This window comes from Aspergillus ruber, assembly GCF_000600275.1.
Source record: "Aspergillus ruber CBS 135680 unplaced genomic scaffold scaffold00005, whole genome shotgun sequence".
NCBI classification, from domain to species: domain Eukaryota; kingdom Fungi; phylum Ascomycota; class Eurotiomycetes; order Eurotiales; family Aspergillaceae; genus Aspergillus; species Aspergillus ruber.
Window position 1 is genome coordinate 928,468 of NW_024467301.1, and position 19,883 is coordinate 948,350.

Consider the following 19,883-nt stretch of genomic DNA (forward strand, 5'->3'; position numbering starts at 1 on the left):
TATCGATTTATCATATCACCTGAGCTCTGTATTGAGAGAGCAAGTTGCAGTGGAGAAGCTGATTTACAAATTTCGATATGGACTGCAGATATCTTACATGACTGGCTGGCATGGAATACACGCTGGCGATTATGCTAGTATCCAAGTATTGCATGACGCCTTTCATAACATTAACAATGATGTGTAGTGCTTCTTGTGGCTGCTTATCTAGCCTGCAAAGAAAAATGAAGATGAAAATTGTAGCAAATCCCCATACATTAACCAATGAACCATATCCCAAATACGCCGGGCTCCATTCCACCCATTTCATAATGTGCATACCATCAGACTTCCTCAACAAGTTTCCTAGAACCCGTTGGATTTTCCCCAAGCAAACGCCCTGCAGGAGTACCGAGCCATTCCTCAGGAACACTCAGCTGGCTTCCCTGACGATTGCTAACCCATCTGATCATGGTAGGATCCGCTTTCTGTTTTCGAGGCTCTTGTGCTTCTTGTTCGCCAGGAGTAGCGTCTGTCCCTTCAGCGGCGCCGCGACCTCGCTTCTTGGGGGGTTGTTTTCTCAAGAGCCTGTTGATCGTGTCCATCTACATAGATGTTAGAATATAGTGAGGCAATATGGTAGCAGCTATGTGATGTACCTTCTCTTCCTCGTTGCGCTTCTCGCTGAGGTTCTTCCGCCGTCGTGCCATCTCAGCACGGCGCATGGCACGCTCTTCAGCCGTCAGATGCTTCTTTATCTGGGGCTCTACTCATTGTTAGCCGGAAAGACTTATAAAGAAGTATCAGTAGTACTCACCCATTGGCAGTTGCAAAAAGTCGTTGCCCAATGACCCTCTTTGCCGTTTTGTCATTTTGCCGATGTCTGCATTGGCGTCATCACTATCAAGACCCTCCTCGTCTTCCTCATCCAATTCTGCATTTCCATCGTCGTTAGGCTCGCCTTCTGCATCCGATTCCAACTCAGACAATTCTTCATCGTCATCATCATCATCATCATCATCATCGTCATCATTTTCTACCTCCATCTCCTTGGCCTCAACGCTCTTGACTTGTCTTCGAGACGGCGTAGAAATCGCAACCGCTCTTGCATGTCGTCTAGATGGTGGTTGAGGCGGTGCGTCATCCATGTCCAAGTCACCATCAGCGTCGGCATCCTCGTCCTCATCACCGGCTGCGTCGTCGTCATCAACCTCGTCCTCTTCTTGGTCGCTCAAATCTTCTTCATCGCTCGTATTGATTTCCACCAGCTTCTTTCTTGGACGGCTCGTGCGTGGTCCGGACACGATAGGGTCTTCCGTGAAAATGTTGCGTTTTGATGCGTTGGTCGCCTCGCGGAGCTTGCTTGAACGCATCTTGATGATCAAACAGAGAGACTTCTCTAGTTGGCCTGGGGAAATTGGGGCTCGGAATATCGTCACAGAAGGAGAGGAGTTCGAGGAGTTCGCGAAGGAGCGAGTATGCCTGGTCGACCTGCTTTCCATGTTAGAATCCAGTTCCTGGGAAGTTGCGCGCAAAGCATGAGGACGCAGAGAACGACGTGGAGACATGGTGGCAGGTCAAAAAGAGAAAAGGAAACTGATGGTGGATAAATAGAAGCGTAATACAGCTTGAGAATAAATATGCTGGCGTTCTTTTGTTTTCTATAGCCGTCGCATTCGGTTGTAGAAAACAGGCAGGAGCGATGGAGAACAGGCCCAGGTGATGATGGAATGTGATGAAGGGGAGCCAAACGGCAAGAGCAAGAATCAGGTGAGCGCAATGGCTAAAAGGAAAGAAGTGAATGAAGCCTCATTGCCGTATAATAGTAGTAACCTGATCCCATTATCCAACCAGCAAACATTCAAAGCGCATGCACTCCGGATACACACAGACCGTCCACCCTCATCTTGTCACAACTCATAGCAGGGCAATCAGAAGACACAGAAGCGGGGGAATTGACGCGGAAATAAACGAGACACTGCCAATGCGATTGCGCATATTGTTCCTTTGGGGCTGATGGACAAGGATGGTGGTGGCTTACTTGGGATCAGTGAATGCGACACGGCAACAGAGACCACAACACCACTCGGAAAGCGAATTGTTGCAATTTAGAAATCAACAGGGATCTGTGGAGGCGATTTGGTCTTCCACACGGCGTTTTTGATTCGATTCCGGCGTGTTTCTTTAAAGGGCTTTCCTGGTGCTTGTCGGCGATTTGGCCCTGACGCCGTGCTTGTTTCTGTCGGGCGGTGTACCTGGGCGTGACAATACCATACGATCATTACAGCCGAGGTCGCATTTCATATGCCAGCCTCACCGTCACCGTCTCTTCATCTCTCCATCTTCTCTACAAAACAACATCGCAGGACATCCCTCTAGCTGGCATTATGGCTGACGACGAGTCTAAGAAGCCTTCCATTCCGACATGGCAACAAGCAAACAACACGGGATCTAGTTCTTCTGCCTCGGAAACGCCATCGCAGACCTCCAATGATAACGATACAATCTCGCGACCAACTCTCCTGGAGCAAGCAGCCAAGTTTCTAGAGGATGATTCAATTAAGAACGAGGCTATCGGGCGCAAGATAGCTTTTCTGGAGTCGAAGGGGCTGCAGGGGGACGAGATTGAGAGCCTTCTTGGAGTCTCGAGAAATGCCGAAGCCAGTGGTAGCGATACCACGTTTACAACCGATTATAATGATGCTACGAACAATTCAGATAAGAATGAGAAGTCATCAGACACAGCCGACAATACATCTGTATCGTCCGCGTCGCAGGAATCTCAAATCCTAACTCCCTCCACCTCTTCGCCACCGTCGCCAGCACTATCATCATCGTCATCAACAACCCAAAGCCCACCACGCGATGTGCCGCCGATCATCACCTACCCCGAATTCCTCACTAAGCAACCCAAACCACCTCCGCTTGTGTCAGTCAACAGCATCTTTTACGCTCTCTATGGCGCTCTGGGTCTAGGGGCTAGCATGTACGGTGCCAGCGAATACCTCGTGAAGCCGATGATTGCCAACCTAACGAGCGCGCGCCACGACTTCGCCCAGAACACAAAACATAACCTGCGCAGTTTGAATGAGAAACTTGAGCAGAACGTCTCCGTCATTCCTCCCGAGCTCGTCACCCGTGCAGGTAGGGTTTCAGAAGATTTTGATCGCGATGATGATTTGGACTCTATCACTTCAGACCCGGCCGAACTCTTCCACCGGGATATTGGCACGCAAACAGCCCCTCAAGACATCGCAACCCCTGTTTTAGAAGACAAACCAGCGGAGAAACCCAGTCCCAACACAACGGTAACGAACCACATCAGCCGTCTCGAGAACATCAACTCCCAGTTGCGCGAGGTTGCCAGCACAGAGGACGAATCAACCACCCAGGACGATAACCTGCGCAGCAGCCTCAGAGACATGCACTACTACTTGGACAGCTTGATCTACAGTAGCCCCAGCTACACAACGGGATACGGCTCATGGAGCTCGACCAGCGATTCATCTAGTGGTGCAGCGGGAGTTGCTAAGAGCGAGGAAGATGCAATTTCTGGCTTTAGATCAGAAATTCGAGGCGTCAAGGGTGCTTTGTTGAGTGCGAAAAATTTCCCTACTAGCCGTGGGAGAGTGGGAAGTGGTATTCCCATCAGTCGGTAGTTGCGTGGGGGTTTCAGTACATATGTAGCTTTGATATATAGCAAGTTGATAGTCATGGTGTATACATCTCCTAATTTAACGCTTCCTTTCTCTTTTTCTCTTCTATATCCTTTCTACTTGATCCCCCTACACCCGACATTTATATTCCGCAGATATCTTACACCATCCCATCAGCACTCCCTTAAACCCTAACAACCAGCCATCTTCTCCATTCCTACACTAGGACCCAATCGATTATCTGCCTCCGCATCACTATAGCTCTCCCCAACTACCTCAGCACATCAATGGACAAACATAGTACGCACACGATCAAGACGCCAATTACCATTCCCATCCTCTTCATCCCAATTCTCCCTATCATTTTCAGCAAGTAACCCTAGAGTCGCACCTCGGGACTCCAACGACTCAGCCATATCCCGATCACCTTTCATTCTAGCAGGATACAGCGCAACACACCCATATTCCCTTACCTTAAACCGCACCATACTATTAGCCTCGTGTAGCACAACCAGCTTTAATGCGACTGTTTGCGGCCCCACATCGTACCTCAATAACAGAGTTATGATATTTTGTCAGTTATCCTTAAACAGCGCGATATAACGGAGGTGGCATGCACAGCTCTGCATCTGCGCCATAATCAAGCAACAATCTAACCAGCTCTAGGTGTCTGGGCTGTGCGGCAGCGAAAAGAGGAGGGGGAAGGGGGTTGAGTTCACGAGTTCGCGGCCTGGTGCGGGTATCCTCTAGCAATAGACCCTGAACGCGACAATCCCGTGACAAAAGTCAACCCGCTCCCTGAGCTCTAGCGGGAAACTTAAGATGCCAACGTTTCTGCGGCCAATGGCGGCGAGTAGGGCGCGTTGGATGTTCACAATGCCCTGGGTGCTGTAGGCCTGATGATAGAGGGGTGGGTGAGGATATCTGTCTGTCCAGTAGGGGTGTAGAATGGCACCATGGTTGTCGGGGCATTCCTCCTCGTCTTCTTCGCTTTCCCGTGCATTTGGGTAAAGAGATAGTGAATGCGCCTCATTACGGGTAGCTCGGAGATCATCTAATAGACTTGTTATCTGGGAGGTATTTTTGTACTCAATTGCAAAAGAGAGGACAGCCCCGCGATGATATTGACTGTTGTAGTGGTATAGAAACTTATTGAACATGTTGCATATGTGACGGTTTGTTTCCAGCAAGGCATAGATGCCTTCCTGGAGCGGAAGGTAGTTTATGATTGCTCACAGGGTTTCAGTGGGTAGTTGGACTAGGTTCGCACCTTTTAGCGCGAGATGGTTCTGATGTGGGAGCTGCTAGATGGTTCTTTTTCATACTTCATATTCAAGGTTCCAAACTGGTGAGATACTGGGCTTTTTTTGTGTCGGGTTTAGGTTTGACATATTCCTTGAACTGGGTGGCTTTTCAGTAGGACTGTCGTAGAGTGGAATGGGCAGTCGACCAAACATGACATACAAATGAAAGGACCCGCCTCGAGCATATAACCGTAAAAAGCCAGGCGACAAATGCGCAAAACGCGTGATCCCGTAGACTTAGGCGGAATGGATGGTTATGTGAAAAAGAAGGCTAAAATTTTCTTGTATAGGGCACGATGAGAATGTCTAACTCCATAATTTAATGTGGATACCCACACAACAAGGATAACAAGCCATAAGAATAAATTAAAACAAATAGGAAGGCATACAACGTTTATATCACACTCGCGAGTCATCATCACCCAACCGATCCGTCTTTTCTACAATAGAACATCATCATCTCTATACTGTGCCAAACAACCAGACCTTTTAGGGAGTAGCACGGCTCATGCTAATGAGACGCTTCACACCAACCTATTCCACTGTTAGCAAAGTCGCATTATGTATCGAGTAATCCGAGCGACTTACCATCCAGTTACCGCACTCCTCCGTCCTGTTGGCCATAATCTCAACATGAATGGTCCGGGCAGTCTCGTAGTCACGAGTCTGAATAGCCTGTGCTAGCTGCGTCATGTCTGCGATGGTGTTTGGCTTGAGCAGATCCTCGTTGTTGAGGTGATCGAAGAGAATGTTCAACCGGCGCTCAGCGTCATCGACTTGTGCCTTAAAGGAAGACGGGGCGCGGCCTCTGACGCGCTGCATGTCTGCAGAGAGGATCTCATAGATTGGCATGGCATCGGCGGGGATGTGGGAGCGGTCACCCGGTGCTGTTTGAAAGGTGAGCTTTATTATTATACGAAAGAGGACGTGTTTGACTTACGGTACTTGGGAGGTGCTGGGGTAGCCCGCTTCTGCGATGATGCGGTGCTGGGCCGGGAACCAGGGCCTTGAGGGGTCTGCTGCACTGGTGGCGGGGGAACAACTGCAGATGGAGTGGGGCCGTAAGGGCTGCTTGCCACAGGAGGCTGCTGAGGTGCGTATGGCGAAGGCACAGCTTGAGCTGGGGGAGGAACCGGAACCCGGCTTTGAAGCTGTGGGCTCTGGGCCGCCGGGCTCGGAGCGTACCTGTTCGTTGGCGGCGGCATGGACGATGGAGGGTTGTAAGGCGAAGCTCCACGAGGAATTGGCCCCGGTGCACCCATTGGGGTTGCAAGTTGGGGAGACTGGGGCAAGGAAGCGTAGGGGTTCGCAGGAGGAGTTGGGCCAGGAACCATTGAAGGTGGAGGAACAGCCGAGGGCGGCGACGTCATGCGTGGCGGAGGCGCAGGGCCCTTTGGCGGCGGAGGCACCGAAGGCGGCCGCTGAGCCGTCGGAGGTCCAACTGGCGGAGGACCCTGGGCGAGGGTTGGTGACTGGTTCGGGAAGGGCGAACCGATTGCACGACCACCAGCTGCAGGGGTGGCACGGCGCGACGACTTCATGAAGTCATCTGGCAAGTCATTCCATGCGGGGAGGTTGGTCGCAGTAGTGTAGGTGGAGATATTTGCAGGCGATTGGCTAGACGACGCACGAGGAGGAGGAGGAACGGAGGCACCAGGGGGTGGAGCACCAAAGGCTGACGGCGCAGTAGGTTGGTATCCAGTGGGAGTATAACTGCTAGCGCCAGCGGGGGTGTAAGGGTTCGTGGAGGGCTGAGGTGTCACCGCCGCAGTTGGGGCATAGGGATTCACAGATGAAGCTGGCTGGGCGTAAGGGTTTGCAGGCCGAGCCGCAGCCGGGGCATAGGGGGTGGCTGCTGAAGTTTGGGGGGCATAAGGGTTCTGAGGAGCAGCGGTCGGCGTGAAGCTTGTCGGAGGCTGGAATGCGGCAGGCTGGGGAGGAAGAGGTCTGGTAGTCGGTGCCCTGGTAGCAGGAGCAGTAGTTGCCTGGCCCCGCTTAGGAGCGGCCTGTCTCATCGCCAACTGGATGCGGCTCCGGGCGATCTCAGCCTCGGGGTGCTTCACCGGCACGAGATCAAGGTATTGCTGTGCGATTTGAAGCCGTCCATGCGTAGCAACGACATCCGCGTATTCGATGTACTTGTCGTACAAGTTGCTGAGCTTCCAGTCTGCCTCCTTGGCCCGCTCCGTGTCCTCGAAGTTAGTGACCTGGCGGAAAATGGTCACCTTCTCAATCAAACCTTGGAGAGCACGAACGTGGACGGAGAAGGAAGAGCTGTCAGTCGCGGTTTCCAGACCCTTCTGCTCATTCTCGCGGAGCTCTTCCGTCCAGATTCCAACCACCTTCTCCAGCTTAGAGCCAACCAAGAAACAGAGAGAAGCATCCTTGCGGGCAGCCTTGTCATCCGATGCGCGAATCTGATCTTCCAAACGGTCACCGAGAGCCTCGCAGAGGTCGGCAAACTCCTTCTCATCAGCGAAAGTGCAGAGAGCAGCCATGACCTCCTTCCAGTTGGACAGGTCAGCGTTGTGCACAACATCCCAGAGGTTCTTTCCAACGATCGATGCAAGCAAGCGGATGTAGTTCGGACCGTCAGTTTGCTTCGAGAAGTAGTGCTCTTGGGCCTTCTCGACGCACTTAGGACCACCACAGATGGCAATCATGAAAGCGTCGGATAAACGGTCCTCCTTGAGAGCGACATCAACAGCCCTCTCAAAGTCTCCCAAAAGAAGAGCCCTGGTGATTCCCTTCTCCGCATCAGATTCGGTGCCGTTGAAGATCTGGAATGGATTGTTGATCTTGGCTTCCTTGGACGCTGCGATGTCCGATAGGAAGGCATCAGCTTCCGGAGTTGTATCATTGAACATCGATTGCAGGCGCTTGTGCTTCCTCGCTCCCGGCCCGCGGGATTGTTTTTCTTTCTCCGGTTCCTTCCCCGGCTCCTTCTCTTCGCCGTTGGTTTCTTCCTCCTTGTCCAATCCAAGCTTGGCGAAACTGTCGGCAGCCTCATCGGCGGATTGATCCTGGAAGCCAAGGTATTCGATAATGCCCTTCTTAGGGTTCTCTGAGATCAGAGCCTCAATGACCTTCCAGTCAGATTTGTCTTCGTCACTGACCGCATCCGTAGCCCTAGTTTCGCAAATGCTGCGGAGATCACCTTCCTTCAGAGCAGTCTCGAAGGTTTCGGTAGCCTTCCCAACGGATTCGTCGACTTCGAATGGGGTGATCTTAATCTTCGATCCACGCTTGCCCTTCTCAGCCAATCCAATGGAAACTACACGCCCACCGAAACCGAAAGAGGCACCGCATGGTCTCTCAAGCCACTTGGGGGCCTTCGGGAGCGAGAAGTTGGACACTTGCGGCTGAGTCTGTGCCCTCGCGAAGAAGTCTTCACCGTCAAGGGCCTGGTTCTGATCGGCAATGGCCTCCGTGGCTTCGGTGCGGGTGTTCTGAATAGTCTGGACCGAGATTTTACCATCGAATGAGGCGGTGGCGAAGAAATTGGGGTTGTGAGGATTCCAGCGAGTCTGGAAGGTCCAGTTAGTGACCACGGGAAATTCTCCATAGGCTTCACTGGTTTGCGGGTTCCAGCAAAGCGTGCGGTTATCCTTGCCGGAGGAGAGGAGCAGGTCGCGGTCCTGGTTACACCACGAAAGCGACAGGACACCAGCTTCGTGGCCTTTGAGGCTCTATGGGAAACAAGTCAGACGCTGTTCACAGCATTTGAAAGAATTCAAGCTTACCCTCTCTGGAGCATGGGAATTGCGGAGATCCCAGACATGGATCATCGGATCGTCCAGCGTAGCAGTAACGAGTCTCGTGGGCTTTTCGGGGTCCCAAGCCACAGAGCTGACTGCTTTCCGTCCCACATTGTTGAGGGTCAAAGTCTCCCTCTTTGTCTTGACATCCCACACGGTCACAAAACCTGAACTGCTACCAGTGACCAGAATATGCGCGACCTTCTTATTCCAATCCAAGCATTCGATATCATCGGCACGGGCAGCGGCACTTCCCAGTCGGAACGAGCTTTCCATATTGTTGAGATCCGAAATATAAAGTTCTCCATTTGCGCCCCCGGTTGCAAGGAGGTTGGGGTGTTTGGGGTTGAATTGGAGCGCTTTGATGGCCCCCGAGTGCTTGGTTGTTCTCGAAATCAATGGGTCACTTGGTTTGGATACCATAAATCAGCCCAACTAACAATCACCCCGAAAATTCGCAAGGTTTAACAAACCTTGCACCACTGAGCAGCTTATCAGCGTCCCACAGATCCAACGAGCCATTCTCTAGAGCACCGGCAATCACACCCCGCGAGTTGTCTTCGGATTCAGTCCATGCGAGGTCATTGAAACTAGAAAAACACCTAATTAGCCCATTGCCAATTGCTTTCGAAGGAATAACTAGATTAAGCTTACCCCGAGTCTGTGCTTATCTTGCCCACCGGCTGCAGTTCCTCACCGTCCTGACGACCCAACTCGAGATCCCACAGCTCCAGGCATGTTTCGTTCGAGAAATTAACGTCGACAGCACCGGCCCGAGTACCGGTAGCAACCAATGGCGAGGCCGCGCCGGGAGACCAAGCAAAGGTGGCCGTCCGGGGAATGTCCCTCAGACGTACCATGCTGCTTAATATAGTAGTCGGATCAGGAGAGCACCGAAGCGGGAATAAATATTAACACGTAGGCGTAAATAAATAAGTCAAAAAACAAAAACGCACAATGAATCTTTACCAGTCGAAGAAAGGCACTGAATTCCTTCTTCTCGCGTGTCTAATAGTAATGGAGTTGAAGCGATCTGGTAAAGTCGAGCAACCAAGTGTCCTCCTGGAGGGACTGGGGGAACGAACCGCCCTAAACCCACTTGGGTGCTCGAGGTCGGCACGTGATATCAGCGGCGGAAAGTCTAGACAGCGACATACAACAACTCTGCGAATAGCAACTGAACGCCTTCCTCTTATCTACCGGAATTGAGCTTTTTTTAGTCTTAATAGGATTAAACACATATACGAGAGCTACCTTTTCTTCTTTTGCGTCTGAGAAAAGCGGGAAAATGAGCGAAACAGCCCGCCTCAAAAGCACCGTTTATGCCGGAGGTCTTGACCAGGCCGTAACAACACAAACACTGGCAGAAGCATTTGTACCTTTCGGCGAAATTGTGGATATTACTCTTCCCAAGCCCGATACTCCCTCTTCGACGGATCTTCATCGGGGATTTGGATATGTGGAGTTTGACCTCCCGCAAGATGCGACAGAGGCAATCGACAACATGGATGGCAGCGAGCTCTTCGGACGCACAATAAAGGTTGCTGCAGCCAAGCCACAGAAGGATAGCAATGAGGGACTGGGTAGTAAGACTGCGATTTGGGAACAGGTAAGTTACACACAACTACGTTGGTATTCAAATTACTGACGTTGGATGCACAGGAGGGCTATCTGGCCAAGCACGCCGTCAGTGAAGAAGACAAGCTTGCGACAGAACAAGCTGAGGAGGAATCAAATGAGCGACCCCAGGACCCCATGCAAGGACTGGAGCAGCTGGACGTTGCAGGTCCGAAACCCGAATGAGCACCAAGCCTACCAAAAAGAAAGGATAAAGACCCCGACGACCGGTGATCTGGTAGGATATTATTTCCGACAGATCCCTCCATTCACGATCCGTACTATATACACACGCGCCCCGAATTCGAGCATAGACTGTTTTTTTATTTGTTTTCTGCCCTTGCTATTTCTGCAACAACAAACTTCCATATGCATAATACAAAGCCTCAACGGCACGACGGAATGTCATTGTGCAGTACATTTTAGTGCTCACGCTGCTCGGGGCTGTTGCGGTAGAGACGCAGGGTCTTGTCGGTCAAGAGCTTATTGGTCAGGGAGTAACCGGCAGCTCCGAGGGCAACACTGGAGTATTCATTAGCGGGGTTAAAGGGGGAGAATGGCGGGTGGGGGGCAGAAGCTCAATGTGCATGTAGGATCGTGGGTAGAAAACATACGCAAGGACAACACCTGGTTTGAGAAGAATACAATTAGCAAGGTGACCGGAATTAGAATGATAGCAATCCCATAACGCGACATACCAAGAGGGATCAACTCCGGAGGAATCTTCTTCAGGCTGCGCAAACGCTGAGAGATGGTGTGAGCTAGAAACGCCGTTAGTTACATCATTTCGCTCCAGCTCCCCCTCAAACCCATTCATATCCCAATAGGTCAATCAGAGCTCTGGAAAGGTCCTCCATACCGCTGTGGTTCTCCTTCTATAGAGCAATCAACTGTCAGCACATCCATCGCAAGCTTCACGCCAGAATTATCTCATCGCACGGTCGGAGGGAAACACTTACAGGAGCCGGAGAGAAGTAAGGCCGGGTGGCCTGGAGCCGCATGATACGAGTAGCGTACATGGTGAGCTTGAGGTAAAGATGAGATGAGCAGTGTAGAGAGAAGAACCCGAGAGTGGGAGGACTGCGTAGTCTTGGTGACGGGGAATAAACGAGAGTTCGGGTGGTTAGGAAATCTCGTTGCATGAGTGGCTCGCTAGACCGCCCGCGGCCATTCCCGGCTGGTTTCATCAACGGAGGCTCTCTCCTCCCTCTTCTCTCTTTCTCTCCCACTCCCGACCCTCCGTCACCACAACTAAACTGATTCTCTTAGTTCTTTAAGAACTTCTTCGTCAAAATGGGTGCTATTCCGGAATCCGACCCCGATGAGCCTCAAGTCACCAAGCCCTTCAAGTTCGTAACAGGTGAGCTTTGATTCCCGCTGGAAAATTACTCCACCTACGATCATGTCATGGTCCAATGGCTGCATAACAGACTCAATTGCTAATGTGGTTATAGCTGGTACGTTTATTGCAGGTTTCCCGTCGACTTGAAGTGCCCCGCGTTGGTTGAGGCTTTTTGCCGGTCATCGCGAAAGGTGATAATGGGTGGCATGGTGGGAAACTGACAACACGGTTCCGGTTATAGGTTACGACGCTCGTTTCCCCCAGCAGAACCAGTACGTACTTGCGTGGGACTCTTTTACTATACGGATCCAGCACTGACGCGCACAGGACCAAGCACTGCTGGCAGAACTACGTCGACTACTACAAGTGTGTCGAGGCTAAGGGCGAGGAATTCCGTCCTTGCACCCAGGTATTTCTATCCTTTCATGGTTGATGAGCCAATAGTCTAACGAGTTTAGTTCTACCACGCCTACCGTGCTCTCTGCCCCAAGGCCTGGACTGACCGATGGGACGGCCAACGCGGTATGTTCTAGTCACAATAACTCGCATTCTGAGGGACAACCGAGCTAACCATGCTGCAGAGGGCGGTAACTTCCCCGTTCAATTGGACCGGTAGATCATTTCATCTTGTATGACTCCAGTCAATGTCAACATGTATTCTACTTGAATCAAGCGGAGATGGATTCAGTTTCTGTGGAGCTCCTCAACCCAAACAGATTGTATTTAGGATCAGAGTTCATTTCTCTCCATGGTCTAATTGAACGTGTAAGCATAGGTCATTGGCACTTGCCAATTCTATACCAGTTCACTGGGGGATGCTTCTTGGTTTCGTTTGGGCCAGATGGTACAATGGTAATCAATTCCTGACTACTCCATCTGAAAAACCTCGATTACGTGCGAACCGTAGCCTACTTATCAAATGCGAAATGCAGTTCTGAAGTCCCGAACAACAATTGATATGTAGTCTTATCATTCTGTCTATCCAATCCCACCTGTATATATAACACTAGATCCTGAATCCGATAACCGCAATGATGGGTATGTCCTCGACAAGAAAAAGAAAAGAACCAAAAAACACAAAACCCAAATGCAAATAGATCAAAATATGTACAACCAAAAAAACAAGACTTTTGTACTGGTCGCCTTCCCTCACGGGCAAAGAAAAAAGAAAATCAAGTCTATGCATGCTGAGCCTCCGGGACACCCTTCAACTTACGGTAAATCTTCTTATGTTCTTCCAAGAACAAAAACGTCGCAATAGTATGCGGTCCCAGCCGAATGAAACTGGGAACCCACCCCCGGAAAGCCCAACCCAGGCCTTCCTTACGGGAGATCTCCCGCAGCAGACCCAGGATCGAATGCCCAGCGCTTTCCGTCGGCGACGCACTCATAACTCTGGTCTTGATAACGTCAACAGGACTGCAAACAGTCGTAGCCACAAACCCGGCCAAAAACGACGCCGTGAAATGCGTCAGCAGGTTATCCGACATGCCAAAATTGTCAATACACAGTCCCTTGAAGGTATCGTACGAAGCCAGCTGCGATGCCGTCATGAGCACGGCACGTGTCGAGTTGGGCCAGACGCCACGGAACAAACTCGCAGGTCCTTCTGCGCGAGTCATCTGTACGAGCCCGTGAAAGGCGTGCTTGTAATTGCGACGTTGGGAGGGTGGTAGTGCGGCATCGGACTGCATCCGCACGTTCATAACATCAGCAGGGTTTCCTGCAATCCCACCCAGGAAGCCTGATGTGCAGGCCATTCCGACTAATGTGAGGGTGCCGGGGGGTTGTCCGGAGGCCGTGAGGTAGGATTTCATTTCTTCATAGATACCGAATCGGGTGGTTGAGTAAGTCAACTGGCGTAGGACAGCTGCGGAGAGCTACACAATTAGCACCATTCTGGTTTTCCTTGGGTGGAAAAACGTACACCACTATACAACCCTAGGATTCCATTACTCTTGGCGACATGGGCAAATGTGCCCAGCATGCTCGTCGGGGCGCCAGGTCCACGCGTTTGCAAGCGCACCTTTTGCGATATCGATTAGCGATCGGACAAAAAATCTCGGGAGGAACACCGTGGGGAATTTAGGCAATATATACCTTCACTAAACCACCAAAGTCAGTTACAGCACTCTCTCAAGCGCGATATCAAAGAATTGACATACCGAGATCTAACGGGTGAGTGACACCCGCTGCGAAGCACGAGGCAGAGCCCCCAAACCAGAAAGGATAATGCACCTTGCCAGCAGCCGGAGCCAGGACGGGTTGCGACACCTCCGTCTTTGCGCTGGTAGCCATCTTGTCTAGCAAGGGAGCGCACCACAGGAATTGAGCGTGGGGAGAGAGGGAAGAAACTGGAGAAGAGAGAGAATCGTCACTGATATTCCTGTTCGGGATTAGATCAGGACTCCGAATGTCGGCCGTCGGTGGGCATGGCAGCCAATCAGAGCCTCGGTTTTGTCGGCCTTGACGGTAAACTTCGGTAATACGGGTGTATGGCTGTAATCGGCGTTTCTTATTGACGCCTTAGAAGACAATATTGAGATTAAGGATACTGATAGAAAAGCCTTTATCTCTTCCTGAAGCCATTGGAAACACTAGAATATACATAGTGCCAGAACTCTGTATAGAGCATAGAAGAGGAATAGCGAACATCGGCAGAACGAGTCAGGACCGAGCGTACCCCGAATCTTGCTGGTTGCAGCTTGGCATGAGATAATAGATCAAGAACCCCAGTCATTGGAGAGAAAAAGGGAGGGGAAGGGCATTGCTAGACCTTATTTTCCATTTGAAGACCTAATCAAAAAATTCTGTAACTGTAGAGCCATGTGCTTGTAGTGCTGTAATCCATACTTCGGCGACTCGTTTTGCCGGTCCGGTATTTTCCCGACATGTCAATCTCGTTAAACTGTCGATGGCAGAACCCCCCATTGATCATTGCCTAACAGCAGAAATCTTACGCTATGCGATTGTTGGCCACTGGCCGTGCCCTGCGCGCTAGCAGTGGCAGATGGTCCACTGCGGCGCCTCGTCGCAGCATACTGCCATTGGTACGTCGTCCGGAGAACTGGATAACCCCACGGAGGGACTGGAGCTCTACAGCTGCTCGCAGAACGGAGGAAAATGCAGATGCCGCCAAGGTCGCCGGGACAAACCCCAAGAATAAGCAGAAGGATACCCTCACGATCGAAGGACAGTCGTACAAGACAGATGAGTGGACGAACGCGCGAGAATCGATTCTGTCCCACGTTGGCCGTCAACTTTATCTTGACGAGAACCATCCTCTTACGATTACGCGGAAGCTCATCGAGAGCCAGTTTCCCGGCCCCATCTACGGTAACTACGCTGAAACGAATCCGGTCGTCTCGACGAGGGACAACTTCGATGTGCTGGGCTTCCCTTCGGATCATCCCGGCCGCAGCCGTACGGATACCTACTACATCAACGAAACTACCCTTCTGAGAACACATACCAGTGCGCACCAGCAGGCATACTTCCAACAGATTAATCGCAATGAGAGTACTCGCCCGGAAGAGCGTGGGTATACTGTGGTTGCGGATGTTTACCGGAGAGATGCGATTGATCGCAGTCACTACCCCGTTTTCCACCAGATGGAGGGTGCTATGCTGTGGAAGCGTCCTGATCAGGAGCCGTTGAAACATTCGAGTGAAACAGCTGCGGCTATCATTGAGGATTTGAAGCGCATTCCCGCGCACGATGTCGTCGTTGAGGATCCCAACCCCACTATCCACGCTGAGCGGAACCCCCTCCAAGCTGGGCACCACACTCAAGTGGAAGTGGAGGCCATTGCGGCGCATCTCAAGCGGTCGTTGGAGAAGATGGTGATCAAGATCTTCACCGAGGCGAGCAAGGCAGCGGTCGCCCATGCAGGCGGTGCCGCTGAGACAGAGCCATTGAAGGTCCGCTGGGTGGAAGCATACTTCCCCTTCACCAGTCCGTCCTGGGAACTCGAGGTCTTTTGGCAGGGTGACTGGCTCGAGATTCTGGGCTGCGGAGTTATTAAGCAGGACCTCCTTAACAACTCCGACGTGTCAAACCGCGTCGGATGGGCTTTTGGCCTTGGTCTCGAGCGTATTGCCATGCTCCTCTTCAACATCCCCGACATTCGTCTCTTCTGGTCGCGCGATTCGCGATTCCTCTCCCAGTTCAAGGAAGGGCAAATCACCCGCTTTGAGCCCTTCTCCAAGCACCCAGCATGCTACAAAGACGTTGCCTTCTGGCTACCACTAGCCACTTCGACAGCATCAGCAGCCGGCGGCACCGTCCCATTTCACGAGAACGACGTCATGGAGATCGTCCGTGAGATTGGCGGCGACCTGGTTGAAGACGTTATGCTTATTGACGAGTTCACGCACCCCAAGAAGCGCAGGACGAGCATGTGCTACCGTATCAACTACCGGAGTTTGGAGCGCACACTGACGAATGAAAAGGTTAATGATTTGCATGAGAAGGTGCGGGAGAGGCTGGTTAAGCAGCTTGGGGTTGAGCTGCGGTGATGTCTGTACAATTATATCATGATATCTGTAATTAGACTAAATTCAACGTATGACTACGATTCCACTCATCCGATTGTTTAGTGGTAAATATAGGAAAGCCCGGACCGAATAAGGGAAAATCGTCGGTTGCACTAATTGGCTGAACTTTCAAGCGGACAAAGAGCGAAGTATATAAAGGTGCATTCCTGCTGAAATCACGATGTTACACTACAGAAAGAACAGCTTACTTCTTTTTACATCCATGACAGATACCATGACAGTGAAACCAACCTACCGCATCGCCTCGATTCCCGGCGACGGCATCGGTCCCGAAGTGGTCAGCGCCGCCATCCAAGTCGTGACTAAACTGTCCCAAACCCTGGGAACATTCGATATCGATTTCACGCACATTCCCTGGGGAACTGAATATTACAGGCAGCACGGCAAATACGTCTCCGACAATTCCCTGGACGAGTTACGCCAGTAGTACGTTCTATTCAACGGATGTATATTGCGAGGATGCCATGCTAAAACTACAACAGCTCAGCAACCCTCTTCGGCGCCGTAGGGGACCCCAACGTCCCAGACCACATCTCCCTCTGGGGCCTGTTGCTCGCCCTCCGCAGCCCTCTCCAACTCTACGCCAACGTCCGCCCCGTGCGCACCTTCCCAGGAACAAAATGCAAACTCAACACAACCAAGCAAATCAACTGGATGCTCGTCCGCGAGAACTCCGAAGGCGAGTACTCAGGCCAAGGGGGCCGCTCGCACATCGACCACCCTTGGGAAGCAGCGACTGAGACCGCAATCTTCACGCGCGTGGGCATCGAAAGAATCATGCGGTTTGCGTTTGAAATGGCGCAGTCGCGGCCTAAGAAGCTGCTTACGGTCGTTACGAAGAGTAACTCGATGAGGCATGGGATGGTCCTTTGGGATAAGGTTGCTGCGGAGGTCGCGAGGGATTTTCCCGGTGTGGTCTGGGATAAGATGCTTGTTGATGCTATGACGGTGAGGATGGTGGATAGGCCTGAGTCATTGGATACTATTGTCGGGACGAATTTGCATATGGATATTTTGTCTGATTTGGCTGCTGCGCTGGCGGGGTCAATCGGTGTTGCGCCGTCGGCGAATTTGGATCCTACGAGGAGAAATCCATCGATTTTTGAGCCGGTGCATGGGAGTGCGTTTGATATTACGGGGAAGGGGGTTGCGAATCCTGTGGCTACTTTTTGGTCTGCGGCTGAGATGTTGAACTGGGTGGGGGAGAGGGAGGCAGCGGGGAAGTTTATGGAGTGTTTGGAGAGGGTTTGTGAGAATGGTGTTCTCACGGCTGATCTTGGTGGGAAGGCAAAGACGCAGGATGTTGTTGATGCGCTCTGTGCTGAGATTGAGAGGCTTGCTTAGATTGTTTTCTACGGGAGCGTATGTAGGGTTATGTAGCCAACATAGGTATCAATCCAAGTTTGATTTGCACTGTGAAATTCTGAGTGAATATCTTGTTTCTCACTAGTGATGTCGATTAAGATGATCTCTAAAAGGATGCAGATAGAGTATTTGATGACAGTAAAATCAAAAAGCCTGGTCCTAGCTTGTAGGAATACCAAGCAGCCATCAGAAATGAGGTATGGCAGCAAATCTGCTGGAAGAATGATCTGCTACCCTAACATCTGTGACAATAACTATAGGTTAAACTTTTAGCCGCAAGCATATGTGCACCAAACTATAAGAAAAAGCGAAGGACACCCAAAGATGACTCTAACCAAGTCTCCAACCTTTAAGATGCATTTACCTGAACACTTTATTCTCTTCTTAAACCCCGTTCGACATGCAATCTATTTCCTCCAACAATTGCCAAAAATAGCCCGAACCGAACTCGTGACCAGCAAGAGCAGAGACGAGTTCTTTTCGGATCTCCAAGGAAAATACAAGGATATAACAATCATCTACAGAACATCAGTCAGCGGTGCCATAAGCTTATTTTCTAGTAAACAAAAGATTCATCCAAATACTGATTTCATATATAGGCAGCCGGAAAGTTCGAAGCAGACCTAATCCACCACCTCCTCGCAACCTGCAACTACATCTGCCACAACGGCGCAGGATATGACCAGATGACGTCGATGCATGCACAAAAGGTGGAATAACAGTGATACACGCGCCAGACTCCGTCACTGAAACGATGGCGGACTTGACTATCTGGCTGATGCTAGGTGCATTGCGGCAGTTGATTCCATCTCTTGCATCTTTGCTCCTCCCCCCAAAAATTTTTTAAGAAGGGTCTTGACTTTGGACATAATCAACAGGGGAGGATTCTGAATATACTTGGGATGGAGCGGATTGGGTGTGCTATCAAGAAGCGCGTTGAGCCTTTTATTGTCCAAACGCGGTATCATAATCGTAATCCACTCCCCCTGAGCAAGCCACTGGTGCGGAGTACGTCACTTTTGAGAAATTGCTATCCAAAAGCGACATAGCCAGCATCAACATCCCGCCCATCCCTAACACCAAAGGCTTTATCGACGTAAAAGAAATCGCCCAGATGAAAGACGGCGCCATGCTTGTGAAGACAGCTCGCGGGGCAATGATCGATAAAGCCGCAATGGCAGATAAATTGTACTGTGGGAAGATAGCGTCCGTGGGATTGGATGTGTATGAGAATGAACTGGTAGCTAATGTGAAATTGGTGAGGAATGTGCGTGCATTACTGGTGCCTCATTTTTTTACTGGTGCCTCATCTTGGGACTCATACGGCCAAAACGTTGACTAATATGGAAACTTGGGCTATGGAGAATGCGAGGAAGGCGGTGCTTGGGGAGAGGATGCTTTCGCCTGTCCCAGAGCATGTTCATTTTCCGTTGAGTGGCTAGGGCTGATAGGGGTGTGCTAAAGATACTGCCAGCTATCTCACTACCTACTAAGCAGTAGTATGGCGATGTAAATGGGTTTATATTATGGTATCAAGCTATAAATGTTTTGAACAAATAGTCTGAAACTGTTCTTCTAATCCATCGTTCAATCCCCGTATCTATCACGATGTTGACGCCCTGGTTCAGCCAGTGACAGTTTATGTTTTGGGCTAAGAATAATCTAAGAGAAGACGCACAACTATAGCCCAGTACGTCACGGTATTCTTTTAATTCTAACCATGATTGTCAGCATGACTATCAGCTAGAGAAACTTCCGCTCTGCAGACAATCACATGCTAAGTACTAGTAGCTCGATATGTGGTTATGATATTCTGCCAGCTAGTAATTGTAAAACAGCCATGTACGTAACCAGAGTTGGCCCTTGTTCAATTATGCAATGATAGTCTGGCCCTTGTATCTGAAGACACGTACAAAAGGAACCAGCGGGATTCCATCACATACAGATGGAGCCCGAGGCCGGCTCTCGTGCGTGATTTCAAGGCGACTGTTGGGGAGAGATTACTTTTGCTGGTTCACGAGCATGATCGTTTGCAGCCTTGGATTGATCGATAATGCGCTCACAGTATGACTGATAAGGAGACCCTGATATTACGGTGATATAGCCAAGCCCGATGCTGATTCAGGGACCATTAATTGCCTTTTTGTGACTATGAATCTGAAATTAACTGATCATGGAAATTGCAAGCATCCATGGGTATTCAGGGCTAGACCATCTACTTGAGCCTCAGCGAAACAAGGACTATCCCTTTTACAACAGTATAAAACTAACCTATCAAGCTTATTTCCTTCCCCAACAGGACTATT

General features: G+C 50.7%; 12 protein-coding genes across 12 annotated transcripts; 7 read left to right on the forward strand and 5 right to left on the reverse strand.

Moving 5' to 3' along the window:
- Positions 1–43: 43 nt before the first annotated feature.
- Positions 44–1,902, reverse strand: EURHEDRAFT_409992 (PAPA-1-like domain-containing protein). The gene is made up of 3 exons (XM_040781258.1): positions 797–1,902; positions 639–745; positions 44–584 (listed from the first exon to the last, which is right to left on the reverse strand). Exons 1-3 carry the CDS (start codon positions 1,545–1,547, stop codon positions 324–326), a joined length of 1,119 nt encoding a protein of 372 aa, XP_040641444.1. The 5' UTR covers positions 1,548–1,902; the 3' UTR covers positions 44–323.
- EURHEDRAFT_409993 (uncharacterized protein) lies at positions 1,389–2,091 on the forward strand. Its single transcript, XM_040781259.1, has 2 exons — positions 1,389–1,470; positions 1,605–2,091. Exon 2 carries the CDS (start codon positions 1,705–1,707, stop codon positions 1,900–1,902), a length of 198 nt encoding a protein of 65 aa, XP_040641445.1. The 5' UTR covers positions 1,389–1,470; positions 1,605–1,704; the 3' UTR covers positions 1,903–2,091.
- On the forward strand, positions 2,018–3,735 carry EURHEDRAFT_409994 (peroxisomal membrane protein PEX14). The gene has a single exon (XM_040781260.1). It carries the CDS (start codon positions 2,367–2,369, stop codon positions 3,636–3,638), a length of 1,272 nt encoding a protein of 423 aa, XP_040641446.1. The 5' UTR covers positions 2,018–2,366; the 3' UTR covers positions 3,639–3,735.
- A 646-nt stretch (positions 3,736–4,381) lies between these two features.
- On the reverse strand, positions 4,382–4,795 carry EURHEDRAFT_400750 (uncharacterized protein; the record flags this gene model as incomplete). The annotated part of the gene is made up of 1 exon (XM_040780033.1): positions 4,382–4,795. The coding sequence occupies one exon, from the start codon at positions 4,793–4,795 to the stop codon at positions 4,382–4,384; it is 414 nt and encodes a 137-aa protein (XP_040641447.1).
- A 633-nt stretch (positions 4,796–5,428) lies between these two features.
- sec31 (putative protein transport protein (SEC31)) lies at positions 5,429–9,557 on the reverse strand (the record flags this gene model as incomplete). The annotated part of the gene is made up of 6 exons (XM_040780034.1): positions 5,429–5,473; positions 5,528–5,826; positions 5,880–8,628; positions 8,683–9,103; positions 9,171–9,287; positions 9,352–9,557. The coding sequence occupies 6 exons, from the start codon at positions 9,555–9,557 to the stop codon at positions 5,429–5,431; spliced, it is 3,837 nt and encodes a 1,278-aa protein (XP_040641448.1).
- A 428-nt stretch (positions 9,558–9,985) lies between these two features.
- EURHEDRAFT_450548 (RNA-binding protein) lies at positions 9,986–10,500 on the forward strand (the record flags this gene model as incomplete). Its single annotated transcript, XM_040783885.1, has 2 exons — positions 9,986–10,306; positions 10,360–10,500. 2 exons carry the CDS (start codon positions 9,986–9,988, stop codon positions 10,498–10,500), a joined length of 462 nt encoding a protein of 153 aa, XP_040641449.1.
- Positions 10,501–10,736: 236 nt separating this feature from the next.
- EURHEDRAFT_450162 (uncharacterized protein) lies at positions 10,737–11,333 on the reverse strand (the record flags this gene model as incomplete). The annotated part of the gene is made up of 4 exons (XM_040783865.1): positions 10,737–10,836; positions 11,009–11,075; positions 11,174–11,189; positions 11,274–11,333. 4 exons carry the CDS (start codon positions 11,331–11,333, stop codon positions 10,737–10,739), a joined length of 243 nt encoding a protein of 80 aa, XP_040641450.1.
- Positions 11,334–11,591: 258 nt separating this feature from the next.
- Positions 11,592–12,530, forward strand: EURHEDRAFT_473995 (cytochrome c oxidase subunit VIb). The gene is made up of 5 exons (XM_040785375.1): positions 11,592–11,677; positions 11,898–11,928; positions 11,984–12,065; positions 12,115–12,178; positions 12,238–12,530. Exons 1-5 carry the CDS (start codon positions 11,608–11,610, stop codon positions 12,270–12,272), a joined length of 282 nt encoding a protein of 93 aa, XP_040641451.1. The 5' UTR covers positions 11,592–11,607; the 3' UTR covers positions 12,273–12,530.
- A 66-nt stretch (positions 12,531–12,596) lies between these two features.
- EURHEDRAFT_409999 (putative mitochondrial dicarboxylate carrier) lies at positions 12,597–13,994 on the reverse strand. The gene is made up of 4 exons (XM_040781261.1): positions 13,822–13,994; positions 13,757–13,761; positions 13,584–13,682; positions 12,597–13,536 (listed from the first exon to the last, which is right to left on the reverse strand). Exons 1-4 carry the CDS (start codon positions 13,952–13,954, stop codon positions 12,835–12,837), a joined length of 939 nt encoding a protein of 312 aa, XP_040641452.1. The 5' UTR covers positions 13,955–13,994; the 3' UTR covers positions 12,597–12,834.
- Positions 13,995–14,584: 590 nt separating this feature from the next.
- On the forward strand, positions 14,585–16,276 carry EURHEDRAFT_410000 (phenylalanine--tRNA ligase). Its single transcript, XM_040781262.1, has one exon. It carries the CDS (start codon positions 14,620–14,622, stop codon positions 16,171–16,173), a length of 1,554 nt encoding a protein of 517 aa, XP_040641453.1. The 5' UTR covers positions 14,585–14,619; the 3' UTR covers positions 16,174–16,276.
- Positions 16,277–16,426: 150 nt separating this feature from the next.
- On the forward strand, positions 16,427–17,556 carry EURHEDRAFT_513599 (tartrate dehydrogenase; the record flags this gene model as incomplete). The annotated part of the gene is made up of 2 exons (XM_040786186.1): positions 16,427–16,638; positions 16,695–17,556. The coding sequence occupies 2 exons, from the start codon at positions 16,427–16,429 to the stop codon at positions 17,554–17,556; spliced, it is 1,074 nt and encodes a 357-aa protein (XP_040641454.1).
- Positions 17,557–17,931: 375 nt separating this feature from the next.
- Positions 17,932–19,019, forward strand: EURHEDRAFT_513600 (NAD(P)-binding protein; the record flags this gene model as incomplete). The annotated part of the gene is made up of 5 exons (XM_040786187.1): positions 17,932–18,124; positions 18,181–18,287; positions 18,426–18,549; positions 18,573–18,859; positions 18,942–19,019. The coding sequence occupies 5 exons, from the start codon at positions 17,932–17,934 to the stop codon at positions 19,017–19,019; spliced, it is 789 nt and encodes a 262-aa protein (XP_040641455.1).
- Positions 19,020–19,883: the final 864 nt, after the last annotated feature.

Coding starts and splice junctions, on each gene's coding strand:
- EURHEDRAFT_409999 (XM_040781261.1), bottom strand. CDS start 13,954: ATGGCTACCAGCGCAAAGACGGAGGTGTCGCAACCCGTCCTGGCTCCG. Junction 13,537..13,583: donor TCCTAGGGTTGTATAGTGGT/GTACGTTTTTCC, acceptor CTAATTGTGTAG/CTCTCCGCAGCTGTCCTACG.
- EURHEDRAFT_409992 (XM_040781258.1), bottom strand. CDS start 1,547: ATGTCTCCACGTCGTTCTCTGCGTCCTCATGCTTTGCGCGCAACTTCC. Junction 746..796: donor CTTTTTGCAACTGCCAATGG/GTGAGTACTACT, acceptor AACAATGAGTAG/AGCCCCAGATAAAGAAGCAT. Junction 585..638: donor AGCGCAACGAGGAAGAGAAG/GTACATCACATA, acceptor ACATCTATGTAG/ATGGACACGATCAACAGGCT.
- EURHEDRAFT_409994 (XM_040781260.1), top strand. CDS start 2,367: ATGGCTGACGACGAGTCTAAGAAGCCTTCCATTCCGACATGGCAACAA.
- EURHEDRAFT_410000 (XM_040781262.1), top strand. CDS start 14,620: ATGCGATTGTTGGCCACTGGCCGTGCCCTGCGCGCTAGCAGTGGCAGA.
- EURHEDRAFT_473995 (XM_040785375.1), top strand. CDS start 11,608: ATGGGTGCTATTCCGGAATCCGACCCCGATGAGCCTCAAGTCACCAAG. Junction 11,678..11,897: donor CTTCAAGTTCGTAACAGGTG/AGCTTTGATTCC, acceptor TTCCGGTTATAG/GTTACGACGCTCGTTTCCCC. Junction 12,179..12,237: donor CCGATGGGACGGCCAACGCG/GTATGTTCTAGT, acceptor ACCATGCTGCAG/AGGGCGGTAACTTCCCCGTT.
- EURHEDRAFT_409993 (XM_040781259.1), top strand. CDS start 1,705: ATGGAATGTGATGAAGGGGAGCCAAACGGCAAGAGCAAGAATCAGGTG.